Source organism: Epinephelus lanceolatus, chromosome 15, assembly GCF_041903045.1.
Source record: "Epinephelus lanceolatus isolate andai-2023 chromosome 15, ASM4190304v1, whole genome shotgun sequence".
Taxonomy (NCBI): Eukaryota; Metazoa; Chordata; class Actinopteri; order Perciformes; family Serranidae; genus Epinephelus; species Epinephelus lanceolatus.
The window spans coordinates 18,154,488-18,170,144 of record NC_135748.1 but is presented as its reverse complement, the minus strand read 5'-3'; the positions used below and the strand labels follow the sequence as shown (position 1 = coordinate 18,170,144).

The following is a 15,657-nucleotide window of genomic DNA, read 5'->3' as shown; positions in this document are numbered from 1 at the left end:
AAAACTAGGAATAAAACCTCATGAAATAATAAATAAAATAAATAAAATAACTAAAAACAGTATAAAATAACAGCTTAACAACTGTCAATGGATGGCCAGTATGTTATTAAACTTTATTGAAGTTACTGAGTCCTGCAGATTCTTTGGCCCAGGCAGTTTTTTAATTTCAGTTTAAACATATTTGTAGTGCAACTGCTTTTGTCTGTTGGCATGCATATTTACTATTTTTATGCTATTACTTGCTATAGACTCAAATGTAAAACTCTATAGTATAGCGTTGTACATTTGAGGCTCCTGTTTACTGCATTGTCCTCAAAAATGACCAAACATCCACAAAATATTCAAAAGCAAGATTTTATTTTGAGGTACCAGTTACCATTTAATCATCCAGAGGAAGAAAAATAAACATCAGTAGATTTATTTACAATGATAAATAAGGCACCAGCACAACTGAAATGTGATAAGAATTTTCAAAAGCATTTCCAGTAAAAGCGGGTTGACAAATGTGTTTTAAAAATGAAATATATTGTTTTACGTTTACTGTGCTTTAAAGTAGAGTTCAATTAATTCCATGGCTTTGTGATTTCTGTAATAATGTAGTTTATAAGATATCAGTGTCATATTGCGCATCTGTATGTATCAGAGAGCTCTTCCATCATGCACCCATAATCACAAGAAATGTTGGGAAATGCTCCTGTTTGTAAACAGTTCAACTTAAAAAGTAGAAAAGCAGATTTTACAAGTCAATAATCAGTGCCTCAGTTAAAAGGCCAGTTAAATTGGCCGAGTAGATATTCCAGTTCCATTGAACCAGGAGTGCAGTCTGCCTCTGGAGGTGTTGTCAGATATCAATGATGGCAAATATCTCTGGCTTTTCTTTATCGTGGATCTGCATTGCGGAGTATGTGATGGCTTTCACCTCAGTCCCCTGGATTTACAAGACAGGACATAACACTTTGAATAGATGCAGTTATGTGTCTTTTATTTTACATAGTTCTTCTATGAGTGTCAATGACATAAAACATAAGGTAAAACCCTCCATAGTTTTATTACATAAAGGATTATAATCTGAATAAAGGGATATTCTACAGTGACATCTTTAAACAAGCTTTAGTGTCTTACCTGTGGATGCTTTTCCAGAGAGAATTCCTCACCCCAACTTTAATAAAGAAAAGAAAAATGACCACATCAGAGAGCAGATTAAAGGAGATATATAAAACAAAAAAAAAATAGAAATTATAAATTATTAAAAATTAGACAGTCGAAGAAGATAACAAAAATAAGATAAAGGGGGAGGAGAGGGCAGCCAAGGTGTTATGGAAAAACTGTAGTTGCTTTTGCAGAGGAGCACATGGAAGTTTTTAAAATCTGTAGTAAAAGTTTTTTTGGGAGAGACAGGTCAGATGCAGTACTCTGATGTTTATTATCTATGCATGTTAAGTGTCCCTCCCAATCCTTAAAACCCTTTAACTTTACTAAAGGAGCAGATTTCTGGTAGGAATGCAGGTGTCTTCACAGACACTGATGTGACTGTATCAGTGTAGTCATCCAGGTTGTCTTCATTAAGATCTATGGAGTCCATGCAGCCTCTCGGACTCCTTATAGGCCCATATTATATATGTTCTTGTTTCCTTTTTAGATGCTTTGAGCTTTTGTTACATGAGGGAACGAGAAGGATGAGGAAGTGATCAGTGGAGCGCAGGTGGACAACTTAAATGCTTATATACTGGTCTGCTAGCAGTTGTTGTCCAGAACTGGTAGTTCTCCTGAAGAAGGATATACACCCCAACCGGTATTAAAGAGGCAATTTCATGAGGGGAGAAAAATGGTTTGGAGTAAATACAAAGACTTTCTGGGTCAGGGGAGCATTTAGACACAACAGTCAAATCAGTGCACAAACTTAGTTTAATGTAGATTATTTCTCCACCTTTGCTTTAATGACTCAGAGGAGTTGTGGACTACTCTGTGCAGAGAAGCCTGGTAGATTGACTGCAGCGTTGGGAGTAATGTACATTTATTTTAAAAAATTTACCGGTGAGTACCTGTCTCTGAGTTGTGAGCGTGTTGCCTCCTATTTACTTTGTTGTGGGTATTTGATCCATCATTATGAGCGGGGTCTGTTCATACAAATTTCTTTGGAGTGTGTAACAGATTCAGCAGAAAATTTTGTGAGAGGGAGCTTCTATTAAATATAAGTTTGTTTTCAAAAGTAATCATGGCGGAGTTAATGGGGATGAGTTTAGTAAAGAAAAAAATAACAGGACACCACAACACTGTAGCTGCCTCTTGCGGTGTCGTTATTAAATCTTGCGAAGAGGTGCTAAAAAACGGAGGCATTGTAATGTCAATGTGAAGAGTTAACCAAACTTACCCAATGGAGCGGATTTTGAAGTTCATTCTGTCTATGTGTAATACTTTGACCTCCTAGTAGATAGATGTAAGATATAATGGTTTAAGAGGAATAACATACAATTGACAAAAAACAAGATCTTAACATAGTCTGTCCATCAAACAACAAACAACATGCATGTTGTGTAAAATATGCACAGTAGTGTATTAACAAGCAGCTGTGGCACATGTTGTGATATAAATCTCCTTCAGGGTCACAGGGCTCTAAAGGTTATTCCAAAATACAGTCAATTTTAAGGCAAGCACAGACACACAGTCACAGAGTGTTGTACCAATAGTGAGTTAACAGTCTGCAATCTCCACCCATGGGACAAGTTGGTAACAGGCAAACACCACAAAGAAAAGACCAGGGCCTGAATAAAACTGCAACTGTTCTTTCTTTCTTCAAAGCCACCTCATAACTGACCAACAATACTCACCCTGGGAACAAAGAAGAGATCTGCACAAAACTTGTATAACCAGTCATCTAGGAAGTGGAAAAGAAGAGACTCCATGTCGTCACCTTTTGAGAAGAGAGGAAAAGTATGCATAAAGGTTAGCTTCAGTGATCTGGAGAAAGCATGACTGAAATGATTGGTCAGTGATAAACTGGCTTCACTCTCACCCTCTGATTCAACCTCAACAGTATCAAGTGGTTCTACTGTTTCCGTGTCCGTCATGTAGCCGAACATGCCCATGGCACACTGCTCGAACGCCTCCTCTAGAGAGTTTCCCCAGGAGTGGATTCTTGGAGGAAGAGAGCAGAAAATATGATCATAATGATTTATGAACAACAGAGTAGGACTGCAACGGTATGAGATTTTCACAGTGCAATAACTATCGCAGGAAAAAGTGTGGTTTCACAGTATCCCAATATTACAGAATTTATATTATTTTCAGTCAGAATTAAGTTGTTGAAGTTATTTGAACAAGCATTTATTGCTATAATTGAAATTAAATTGTTGCTATAATTACTGCTCAAATAAAGGGGGGATTCTCTGTCCAGTTGCTTTTGTATATCATATACAGTGGTGTGAAAAACTATTTGCCCCCTTCCTGATTTCTTACTTTTTTGCATGTTTTCCGCACTTAAATGTTTCAGATCAAACAAATTTAAACATTAGTCAAAGATAACACAAGTAAACACAAAATGCAGTTTTTAAATGAAGGGTTTTATTAATGAGGAAGAAAAAAATCCAAAGCTACATGGCCCTGTGTGAAAAAGTGTTTGCCCCCCAGCTCCTGTTAAAACATAACTGTGGTTGATCACACCTGAGTTCAATTTCTGTAGCAACACCCAGGCCTGATTACTGCACACCTGTTCCCAATCTAGAAATCACTTAAATAGGACCTACCTGACAAAGTGAAGTAGACCAAAAGATCCTCAAAAGCTACAGACATCATGCCGAGATCCAAAGAAATTCAGGAACAAATGAGAAAAAAAAAGTAATTGAAATCTATCAGTCTGGAAAAGGTTATAAAGCCATTTCTAAAGCTTTGAGCGAACCACAGTGAAAGCCATTATTCACAAATGGCGAAAACACGGAACAGTGGTGAACTTTCCCAGGAGTGGCTGGCCGACCAAAATTACCCCAAGAGCGCAGCGACGACTCATCCAAGAGGTGACAAAAGACCCCACAACAACATCTAAAGAACTGCAGGCATCACTTGCCTCAGTTAAGGTCAGTGTTCATGACTCCACCATAAGAAAGAGACTGGGCAAAAATGGCCTGCATGGCAGAGTTCCAAGACGAAAACCACTGCTAAGCAAAAAGAACATTAAGGCTCGTCTCATTTTTGCCAGAAAACATCTTGATGATCCCCAAGACTTTGGGGAAAATATTCTGTGGACTGACGAGACAAAAGTTGAACTTTTTGGAAGGTCTGTGTCCCAATACATCTGGCGTAAAATTAACACCACATTTCAGAAAAAGAACATCATACCAACAGTAATATATGGTGGTGGCAGTGTGATGGTCTGGGGCTGTTTTACTGCTTCAGGACCTGGAAGACTTGCTGTGATAAATGGAAGCATGAATTCTGCTGTCTACCAAAAAATCCTGAAGGAGAATGTCCGGCCATCTGTTCGGGACCTCAAGCTGAAGCAAACTTGGGTTCTACAGCAGGACAATGATCCAAAACACACCAGCAAGTCCACCTCTGAATGGCTGAAGAAAAACAAAATGAAGACTTTGGAGTGGCCTACTCAAAGTCCTGACCTGAATCCTATTGAGATGCTGTGGCATGACCTTAAAAAGGAGGTTCATGCTCGAAAACCCTCCAATGTGGCTGAATTACAACAATTCTGCAAAGATGAGTGGGCCAAAATTCCTCCACAGCATTGTAAAAGACTCATTGCAAGTTATCGCAAATGCTTGATTGCAGTAGTTGCTGCTCAGGGTGGCCCAATCAGTTATTAGGTTTAGGGGGCGAACACTTTTTCACACAGGGCCATGTAGCTTTGGATTTTTTTCTTCCTCATTAATAAAACCCTTCATTTAAAAACTGCATTTTGTGTTTACTTGTGTTATCTTTGACTAATGTTTAAATTTGTTTGATCTGAAACATTTAAGTGCGGAAAACATGCAAAAAAGTAAGAAATCAGGAAGGGGGCAAACACTTTTTCACACCACTGTACATGATATATCATGTATAACTTGTATATCACTGTATACCTTAAAACCGGTATATTGCTGCAACCCTATCACAAACATTTCACTAAGATATGAAAACACACTCACTGTACATCTGCTGTATGATCCAGATCTGTAATAGTGAAACACAAGGTGACAGGATGAGTCAGAGCATGCTATTAAGACAAACTTAGACTATATATGTAAAGTTAAACTCTGTATGGCAAATGTCACTTAATTTAGACAAACAGTTTAATTGAATTAATCAAATTAGAGCATCAATATAACATTAGCTACAGTTAGTTAACTTTAGCTGAGTGTGTAAAGAGTTTCTTATAGCTTTCTATCATAGTAAACAAGCTATGCTAGCTACATTATTCATCATAACTTCGGACTTACACTCATATTTCTTGTTAATAGGCGGGTATTTTGACTTCGTAGCTTTCTGTGCCTCTGTCAGGTCGAGCTGACGATCGTCCATTGTTGCTGTAAGTTCGTTTAACGGTTTATAAAGTGATAGCGTCTATTCGTTACCATTCTAGTTTCTTACAACCGGTTGCAACATGTATCTAAAGGAGGGCGTTCCGGATGTAGTCATGCGTTGCAATGACGACTTCCTGTCAGTTTTTTGTTGAACGCTGATTGGCCCATCCTGTTCTACGGAGTTGGCGCCATTGCGAGCCTCCGTGCTGTCTACAGAGCTGTCTCTGAAGATTTTACACTCTTTGCCGGTTTAAGTGGTTTAACCACGACGCAATGGCGGACAAGGACGGTAATAGCGTTCACTTTTATGAAGTAGCTGGTTAAATATGTGTTTATGTTGTTCACAGTGATAGAAAGTAGCACTCACGATGTACCGGTGGTTGTTGGCGCGCCAGCCAGCATCACCTTTCATTGTTAAACACCAGCCAGCTAGCTGTTAGCTGTCGTTAGCTACTAGCAGGATGGCTATGCGGGGGTTTTAATTTACGAGTTAACTTACTTAAACACATGGAGGGACGTATTAGGCTCTCCCTCACGAGCTCAGTATAATTTTGTGGTTATTTAGTTGACTATAGCAACGTGTGCTAATGTTATCTCATCAGCAAAATAAACACTGGTGCTGGCAATTAACAAGGAAAGACTTTGCTGAGTAAGATAAAACTTTATGTCCATATCTATTTAATCCAGGCAAATTACTATGAGATGCTGTTATGGATCATATTGTTACTGTACATATCATCTGTTACTGTCAATATAACTCCTGCATGCTGTGTATATAGTATGGAAATATGTGCACAATACTGTATATAATCATCCAATCTAATTTTGTTCCATTTTTATTTTCACTGTTGATGATTTTTATACATATTATCTATATAAACACCCATTTTTTCACATACTTGTGTACATAATAGTCCTGTCTATGTTTTACTTCTGTTTGTCCAGCTTTGTGTGTCTGTTTAAGTACTTTGAGAGTAAAAGTCTTTGTATGTGTGTGGATACTTGGCCAATAACTGTGATTCTGAGAACTTTATAACGTAACTTTGTGTCGCTGGTAAATTTGACTTCTGCAGCTGCATTTGATGATGCTGTGGAGGAGAGGGTGATCAACGAGGAGTACAAGATCTGGAAGAAGAACACCCCTTTTCTCTACGACCTGGTCATGACTCATGCCCTGGAGTGGCCCAGCCTCACTGCCCAGTGGCTGCCTGATGTCACCAGGTAAGAGGAGATTTGATTCACGTTGACATCCACCAAGACATGAGAGAGAGATTGGATTTTCTTAAACGAATGACTATATGATACATATTTTAATTCATCCCACTTGACAGGCCAGAGGGGAAGGACTACAGTGTGCACAGACTGGTTTTGGGAACACACACTTCTGATGAGCAGAATCACCTTGTTATTGCAAGTGTTCAGCTCCCTAATGATGATGCCCAGTTTGATGCATCACACTACGACAGCGAGAAAGGAGGTGAGAGGTGATGTGTGCATGGGAAGCTGTGTTGTTATAAAAATTAGAGTACACTGTATGTTGTGCCTAGCTGCTTATTGCACAAAATGAATTGATTGATGGATTAACTATGTTCTCAAATGTTAATGCCATATAATCGTGGCTTCAATTCCTTCACGGTGCCAAGTCACATAAACTAATTCACATTGCAAGCACTAGGCCCATGTAATATATCAGTATTAATATAATTCTCATCCATTGTCTCAAACAAGTTCCTGTGTTTGAATATTGTGGCAGTTCTTCTCAATGAATGAATACATTTATATCTTGCTGAAATCTTTAATGCTTCAGAAAATATAGGTACGTATCTTTGTTTTAGATTACATTTTATTTAATAAACTGCTATAAACCATACTTGTATGTAGTATACCATTAAAAGAACAAAATTTTTCTTCGACAAATACTCTTGTGCAGCAACCATCTTATGTAACTGTTATTTCAGAGTTTGGAGGCTTTGGATCTGTAAGTGGGAAGATCGAGATTGAGATCAAGATCAACCATGAGGGAGAGGTGAACAGAGCCCGCTACATGCCACAGAATCCTTGCATCATTGCCACCAAGACCCCCACTAGTGATGTACTGGTCTTTGATTACACAAAGCACCCTTCCAAACCTGGTAGGATTACAGCCACAACACATTTTCTGATGAGTTTTCAAGTGTTGTTTCAGTGCAATTTTTGAAACATTGTTTTTATTTCTATTAAAGATCCTTCGGGAGAATGCACCCCAGATCTGCGGTTGAGAGGCCACCAGAAGGAGGGTTATGGCCTCTCGTGGAACCCGAACCTCAGCGGCTGCCTCCTCAGTGCGTCTGATGACCATGTAAGCAACCTTTCACAATATACCTGAACTCTTCTGTCTATAGCCTCTCTTCCTATTTTACCGCATGTTAACTAGAACCTTGTGTTTCCTGTGGCTCATGTTGGATATTAAAGTAAGAATGAATTTGTTGCTTTTCTACTTAAAAGGACAGAAAGGATCTTTCAAATTGGGTTGTATGTGGCACCTACCCATGGTCAATGTATTACATACAGTTTCGATAAGCAGGCAGGAGTACAGATACAGAAGTTAATCAAAAAATTAAGTACCAGTTTAAGTGTTTATTATTGTTTATTTAGAATATCTTCACCACTTTACCTTGCTGCCAGACCTGGCAGAGACCTGGAGCTGAAGACGTTATGTTGCGTTCTTCAAAGCCAGACTCCATTTAGAAAAACAGTGATTTAACGTCACTGAACACCTGAGCTGCTGAGCTACCACTGCCTCAGTCAGTTAGTATGTTTGTGTTATTGTGTGACTTTGGTGAATCTGAACTAACCCTTTTAAACCACCTAAGTCACACAATAAAGCTAGATAACTAACTAATCGAGGCAGCAGTAGACCAGCAGCTCCCTGTGTTCAGCATGCTTAAATTACTGTTTTTCTCAATGGAGTCTGGTGGCATTGAAGAGCGCATAGATTGGAGACTGAGGCTGTGAACAGCTTCCCTGTCAGAACGGGATATCTTTGTCAAGGTAACATGGTGAAAATATTCTAAATATAGCATACACTTAATCATTTTCTTTTTAAAGTGGACCTTTTATAGGTGGCTAAAATACATTTTGCAGCTGCCCCTGTCCACACGAGTAAGCTACTTAGCTCCCATGGCAATGCTCCTGTCTGCTTCTCTAATCTTTAGGGGTGCCAGCCTACATCTTTTGCAGGTAATACACTGACTATGGATAAGTACTTCATGCAACCCTACTTAAAAAGATCCAAGCTATCTCTGTAACTAGTCTTTAATTTGTGTTGACCTATCTGTTGTTGTTATGGCAAAGCATTGTGTAACTTTTAATTGTTGTTAATACGTTTTCTACCACTACTCTGCTCTATGACAGACAATCTGCCTATGGGACATCAGCACAGTGCCCAAGGAGGGAAAGATAGTGGACGCCAAGACCATCTTCACAGGCCACACAGCAGTGGTGGAGGACGTTTCCTGGCACCTGCTCCACGAGTCGCTCTTTGGGTCCGTGGCGGACGACCAGAAACTCATGATGTGAGCACCTCTTACGTTGGCAACAAAATATGTTAACAATGTGATGACTCAGAACAATGAAAGATAAAGTTCTGTTTCATTTTTCTTTCTTAACAATGGTGCTTTTGTCTGTTTTGGCACAGCTGGGACACGCGCTCCAACAACACCTCCAAACCCAGCCATGCAGTAGATGCCCACACTGCTGAGGTCAACTGCTTGTCCTTCAATCCCTACAGCGAGTTCATCCTGGCCACTGGCTCTGCCGATAAGGTGGGTCCACTCTTTCTCTGTAGAGCTGTTACGAAGCATGTTGCCATCTGATGATGTAGAATCTGTTCTCATCTTTTACGAGGGGAATCATTTAAAGCTGAAGCTACTTTTTATTTTTAGACTGTGGCTCTTTGGGACCTGAGGAACTTGAAGCTGAAGCTGCACTCGTTTGAGTCTCACAAGGACGAGATCTTCCAGGTAAGAAGTTACACTCTGATCAGTTACATTCATCTGAAATACGTTGTTGCAGAGTTATTGTTTGGCTGATCTGGAGTTATGTTTTGTTTTAAATGTCGGCAAACAAAATCTGGCTACAGCTCCAGATGGAGTAGATTCATAAGAAGGAAAAGACGACTTGTTAAAATTTTTGTCTGAAGGAACACAGTAGCTCATTAATCATGTCGTGCAGTCAAGCACACATGCCACTGCTGCATGAACCTTACTCCAGCCTCTGTGACATCGAGCATGTTGGAGTTGTTATCCACCCGATCTGATTCCATGGAGTTGTTGTAAACACCCACAAACAAACCGGCCACAGTCAGCCAACTGTTAGACCCGTTTTATTCTTGTTGATTGTGCCTATTGTTTTTTCCTTTTTATTAGTGTAGTGGGACAAAGTACAAAATGATGACACATTAGACAGACATAGATGTAACAAAGTATACAAACAGTAATACCAGACATAAATGGAGATTATTATTTGAATATGGTACAGATTTGTAGTTGTTTTTGTCGGTGGGAGAATGGTTTGTGCATGTATGAAAGTGTCTTATATTCATATATGCCTAACTGAAACCAGAGGTATGTGCAAGGACAAGATCTTCCAGGTAAGAAGTTACACTCTGATCAGAATGTTCATAAAACATTCAGGACGCCACAATTTATTCCACACTACTGAAGCTACTCCTCTTTTTGGAACCGCTGCGGAGTCTGTAATAATTTTGCTTTCAGCCATGCTTGTTGTTTCCACGGGTAACAGTATGATTTCAACATGTCAACAAGTTCAAATATCACAAGTATCGCAATATGATTTTTTTATATGATATTAAAAATGATACTGGTATTATCATGAAAGAGGTGGTATGGCACTCCCCTACTTCCAACCACGTCAAAGCGATGAGTACTAGCCATTCACAGATCTCAGTGGGATCCATAATAATGCGTCATAGACATGGTTGTAAGTAGCTGCAGTGTGACTGTTGTCACCTGGGTGCAAATAGACACTCTGGAAAGAAAATACATTACATGTGTGTTCATATGTACAGTATACATATATCACTAATAAAATAGTAAAGGCAACTCTGGTTCAGTTCAACCAGGGAGAGGCAGCCAGGCTGGGTTTTGGTTTTAGTTTTTCATTGCAGAAATGTAGCATCTGGCCCATCTCTACCCGGCAGGTTCAGTGGTCTCCTCACAACGAAACCATCCTGGCCTCCAGCGGCACCGACAGGCGGCTCAACGTCTGGGACCTCAGTAAGATTGGAGAGGAACAGTCGCCAGAGGATGCTGAGGACGGCCCTCCTGAGCTGCTGGTCAGTTGTGACAAAAAAAACATCACTGTGTGTGTTTTAAATTGTATTTAAACTGCTGTACTGATCCCTCCTGCTCTGTCTCTCTTTAGTTCATCCATGGCGGACACACAGCAAAGATCTCCGACTTCTCGTGGAACCCTAACGAGCCATGGGTCATCTGCTCTGTATCAGAGGACAACATCATGCAAGTGTGGCAGATGGTAAGAGCTTTGTGTGTCACATGGGGGCGTCTGAGGTTCATGAAATTATGTGGGATTATAAGGAGCAACAAGTATCAGACGCAGTAAGGATATAACATTGAAGTGCATTTATTAACATTGAGCAGCAGTTACAGTGAATATGCTTCTGAATTGTTTCTTGTACAGGCTGAAAATATCTACAACGACGAGGACCCAGAAGGTGCAGCAGATTCAGAGGTCCAGGCATGAGTCCTGTCTCCACATCTCTTCATTCAACCTGCTCATTAAAAATGGATCCATTTTCCAGCGCTGGGTGCATACGCAGTAATCTCTTTTTAAAACACATTTTGGGCAGCAAAGTTTTTTGTAGAACATTTAAACAATAAAATGCTGTCATCACGTCCTAAGGTATTTAAAGTCTCTATTGGTGAGATCTCTTTAGATCTTTGTAGTTTCTCAAACTCCCAGTACTCAACTCTGGCTCGTGATGAAACCAACACAGATGTGTCCAGTTTTCAGGTTTGCTTTCTGATGGTTTTATTTCTTTCTTCCTGATTAGTTGTGCTGACAACATTTCTACAAAGATCCATTTTTAATAAGAATTGTACATATTGTAGGTTTTTCTGGTAAATTGCTTGATATTCATAGTATGAATTTTCCAGATTGTCTTTGTCTCTTTATGTGTTGTTTTTTTTTCTCTGCATTTTTTCTGTGTTCCATCTAATCTCTTGTGTACTTAAGTATATTCATAATAAAATATTTACAGTAAATCTGTTTGCTTTGTTTCTTGGCACAGCATGCCAGATGTTAAGTTGTAGTAAGAGTCAATTCTGCGGAAGCAAAAACAAATTATGCATTATTTGTTATCTTTTCTATATCCAATTTAAATGCTCTACTGTGGTTTGGTCTGTGTGTAGGTACTCAAAAATATCCACTGGAAACAAAATCAGGGATCCTCCTCTGCAGTGGCTTCACTAGGTTCATCTCGGCCTCTATGAAACAACACACTTGTTAGTCCTGATGTCACAGTTCAAATTAAAGTAAAGAGTAAAAAGCTTGGCGTAAACCCACCTCAGAAATGTCAGCTCTTTTAAAAGGCCATTATTATAATCCTCCAGAGCTGTCTTAGATTTTCTTTGAACTTCAAACTCCACTTCTAGTTCTCTCAGGGTTTCTCTTAATCTCTCCACAGTCTCCTGCAAACAGAGAAACATCTCGGTTGGTCTCGTTTTACCAAACATCCTTTCTTGACCTCCTACTTGACTTCGGTCACTGTACCTTGTGTTGTGTGACGCTCTCCTCCCTCCCCCTCTCCATCAGAGAGATCCTCTGCTCCAGACACGCTCTCTGCACCTCAAGTCTCTGTATATCCTCCTTCAGGGGCCCCAGCTTGGTCCTCAGATCTGTAGCCTGCTCCCTGCTCTTCCTCAAGGCGTCCTCCCCGACTTGCCTCCTCCTCAGCAGGGCCATGAGCCGAGGCTCGTACCAGCCCTCCAGTGCCCTCACGCTGCCGCTGAGCCGCCGCTGCAGCCTGACCGAAGCCTGCCGGCACTGGCTGACGTCGCTCATGGCCCTGGGCCTGCGCGCCTTAGAGGCCTGGTCCCTCAGGGTGTTGAGCTGGTTCTGCTGGGCCTCCTGGAGCTGGGACAACTCCTGGGTGAGGCTTTCAATGTGGGCCTTGAGCTCCTCCTATGGATGGATGAGAATACACAACACTGGCATAACTGAGCAAAGCAGTAAACCAAGGTGTGCAGAAAAATACAAATTGTAGAGGACATTTGTTAAAGATTTCACATAAATCAGCAGGTGATTAAACAATTAGGCAAGAAAAACATACATATAAATCTACATCCTACGTATTAATTGTATACAAGTTATTTCAAGTAACCAACATGTCTTGCTGGTCATACATTTTTATACATGTTAAATTGTTTTAAAACATTTTTAAACTTACAAAGTTCATGATTTTAGTTCCTCACTACAGCTGTTGTATAAATTAGTCAAAAAAATGCATTTATTTTTTGTGCATCAAGTTTAGAATAATTTATTCTCGTATGCACAACAATTACAGAGAAGCAGTTATTAATTTAGTTTAATTTAATTTAATTTAATTTAATTTAACTCTTAGATCTCAGGGTCCCTCCAAAAATGCTCTTACAGTATGTAGGAAAAGAAAATCAAGCAGTCATTCCTGATTCTTTCTTTCTTAAACATGCACATACTGCTCTAAAGCCATATCGACTTTATCTCATTTTAAAAAAACATTTGGATACCAACACATGGTCATTTATTTTTAACTCCATATATGAATTTTACTGTTTTAAGAGCTGCCAACTTTTGAAATTTTAGAGCCTTTAATTTAATCAAAAGAGGTTTTTTTTTGGTTCCTGATAGTATAAGATACTCGTGGGTCTCTATTGAAGTATGAAAATATATTTCTGATTCCTCCGCACCTCTACACAATCTGTAAGGTATGAGACTATTATAAGTGAACAATATAAGATGCATAATTATAACATTTTAAACAGTATTTCTATAGAGATAATGTTGGTTTAACATGATTTATATTTGGTTTCCAGCATAATGTGTTGTATGTTATCACTCCCAAAAAGTTTACTTTGTAGATTTCATTAAATAATAATTAGTTTTCTGCTACATACCTTAAATTCAGTACTGACCCCTTAAGTTTGTTGCAAATATTAACTCATTTTTTAAAATGTTGGTTATAGTATCTGCTGCAAAACTTATTTTTCACTTGAGACAAGTTAAGAAAAAGGTTAAATTTACAGTAGATTATCAAGGTGGAATATTTCTTAAACTCCATATAAACAAGCCACTACTATCTGCTATGACTAGCCACAGTCAATCAGTCCTCCGGGAGTGATCAACCCTGTGGTTCCTACCTGTGTGACAGCAGACTGAGCCACCTCGTGCTCCTGTTCAGCCAGCGTCACCTGGCTCTGGATGCAGTCTCTGGCTGTGGCAAACAGTTTCCTCTTCACCTCCTTCACTTCCTCATAAACAGCAACATAATCCAGCTGAGCCAGCGTGAGAAGCCTCCGTGTCTCCTGCAGCTTCCCTCTCAGGTGCCCGATAACCCTCAGAATGGGTTCCTGGAGACCGAGGAGCTCTTCTATGAGCTCGTCCCTCTGTGTCTCCAGGTGGGACACTTGCTGGATGCAGTGGTCAAAAAGTCGCCCCAAGTTGTTCATGACTGCCTGGTCCATTTGTGGTGTACGCTCATCCAGGGGAATGATGATCTCTGTGTCAGAGTCAGTATGGTTGTTGTGTGTTACATCTTCAGCAAGTTCAATGTGTGAGTCCTCAGATGCCATGTTTGTACCATCCTCTGCTGTTTGCTTGTCCATGGCCTTCTAAGAGGCTAGGAGAAAGGAGAAGGAGAAGGAGAGAATGACCATTAATCAAGTGACCTCCCTTTAATCTGCTCATTCTTTTAAGGCTGTTTTGCATCACAAAGCAAGTTAAAGTCAATTTAATCATGTTGAAACTCCAAAGATCACACACACTAGAAGACCTTAAAAACCTCCACTGTCAGAATCTGTATCTGATGAGCAACACTTCATATTAACTTACATTTCTACTTACTTTGTTCGGAGATGACAGTCCTGACAGCTACGAGCACAGCTTGCTTTAAACTTTAAGGACAGCTCTTCAGTGTGTCTGTCTCTAGCAAAACAGAGGCACACTTTGTGTTTATTAATAACACCGGAGGCACGGGGGAAACTCTATCTAAGACTCTCTCATACCCCCCCAGGGGATCACAAACTGTGTCAGTGCTGAGGGCAGACTGGCCTACATGCTCTGGATGCACCAGCTAACACATGTCTGGTCCAGCCTGGGTGGCACAGAGAGCTATTTATATACAGATGTTTCTATGTGTGTGTATAAGAAAGGGGTGACATCATGACTGAAAAGTGTTTTGAGCAGTAACCTTCCTCAACTTTCTGCCTTTTGGGCCTCAGATGACTGCTCAGGGCGAGGAGGTGGTAACACTAGCCGCTCTATTCTTTTAATAGCTTCCTCCAGTACTGAGCTCAGCTGCGGATAAAGTTTGCATGGCTCATATACAGTATTTGTTTGTAGTGTTTTGCATGCTGCCCATCAAATACATCACGTACAAAAGGAAACAAACACACATCGCCACACACAAGGATACGAAAGGAGGAATCTCATGAAGCAGGCAATTTGTGTCATATTTTGTATCATATAATGTGCCATATTCCACATGGAAAAGAAACCCCATTAAAATAAAGATAAAGAACCCCCTGTCGGTTTATCCAAAGTGCCTTTATGATAACATGACTGCATCATCTGTGTCCATGGCAACATCGCGTCAATGTAAAGGTGGACACCACTACTGGAGGTCATGGAGGACCACTGGGACTGATAATTGAAGGATTACATACTTGGAGAGAAACTGAAGTGTAGGTGACACCCTGAAATAGTTTAATATGACTTCTCTTGAGGTGACGCAAAAAAAAAGTATTTTATTTTTCAATTTCTGATAAGTTTCTATTTTCCTGTGTATATTGAACTGAATATGTATGTCTACGTACGGTGAACTTTCATATAACCCATGTCTTTTTTTTCTTTTTTTTTCATAAATAACAAATAAATA

General features: G+C 39.8%; 3 protein-coding genes across 3 annotated transcripts; 1 reads left to right on the top strand and 2 right to left on the bottom strand.

The window, feature by feature from the left end:
* Positions 1-340: 340 nt before the first annotated feature.
* Positions 341-5,618, bottom strand: zbtb8os (zinc finger and BTB domain containing 8 opposite strand). Its single transcript, XM_033642947.2, has 7 exons — positions 5,421-5,618; positions 5,130-5,154; positions 3,014-3,135; positions 2,829-2,911; positions 2,372-2,424; positions 1,123-1,159; positions 341-928 (listed from the first exon to the last, which is right to left on the bottom strand). The coding sequence occupies exons 1-7, from the start codon at positions 5,500-5,502 to the stop codon at positions 842-844; spliced, it is 489 nt and encodes a 162-aa protein (XP_033498838.1). The 5' UTR covers positions 5,503-5,618; the 3' UTR covers positions 341-841.
* Positions 5,619-5,648: 30 nt separating this feature from the next.
* LOC117267203 (histone-binding protein RBBP4) lies at positions 5,649-11,788 on the top strand. Its single transcript, XM_033642943.2, has 11 exons — positions 5,649-5,793; positions 6,578-6,725; positions 6,836-6,981; positions 7,463-7,636; positions 7,727-7,842; positions 8,898-9,058; positions 9,181-9,307; positions 9,428-9,505; positions 10,705-10,839; positions 10,929-11,039; positions 11,205-11,788. The coding sequence occupies exons 1-11, from the start codon at positions 5,778-5,780 to the stop codon at positions 11,265-11,267; spliced, it is 1,275 nt and encodes a 424-aa protein (XP_033498834.1). The 5' UTR covers positions 5,649-5,777; the 3' UTR covers positions 11,268-11,788.
* LOC117267204 (syncoilin-like) lies at positions 11,135-14,727 on the bottom strand. The gene is made up of 5 exons (XM_033642944.2): positions 14,625-14,727; positions 13,922-14,400; positions 12,297-12,707; positions 12,090-12,214; positions 11,135-12,010 (listed from the first exon to the last, which is right to left on the bottom strand). Exons 2-5 carry the CDS (start codon positions 14,384-14,386, stop codon positions 11,965-11,967), a joined length of 1,047 nt encoding a protein of 348 aa, XP_033498835.1. The 5' UTR covers positions 14,387-14,400; positions 14,625-14,727; the 3' UTR covers positions 11,135-11,964.
* Between the last annotated feature and the right edge of the window lie 930 nt (positions 14,728-15,657).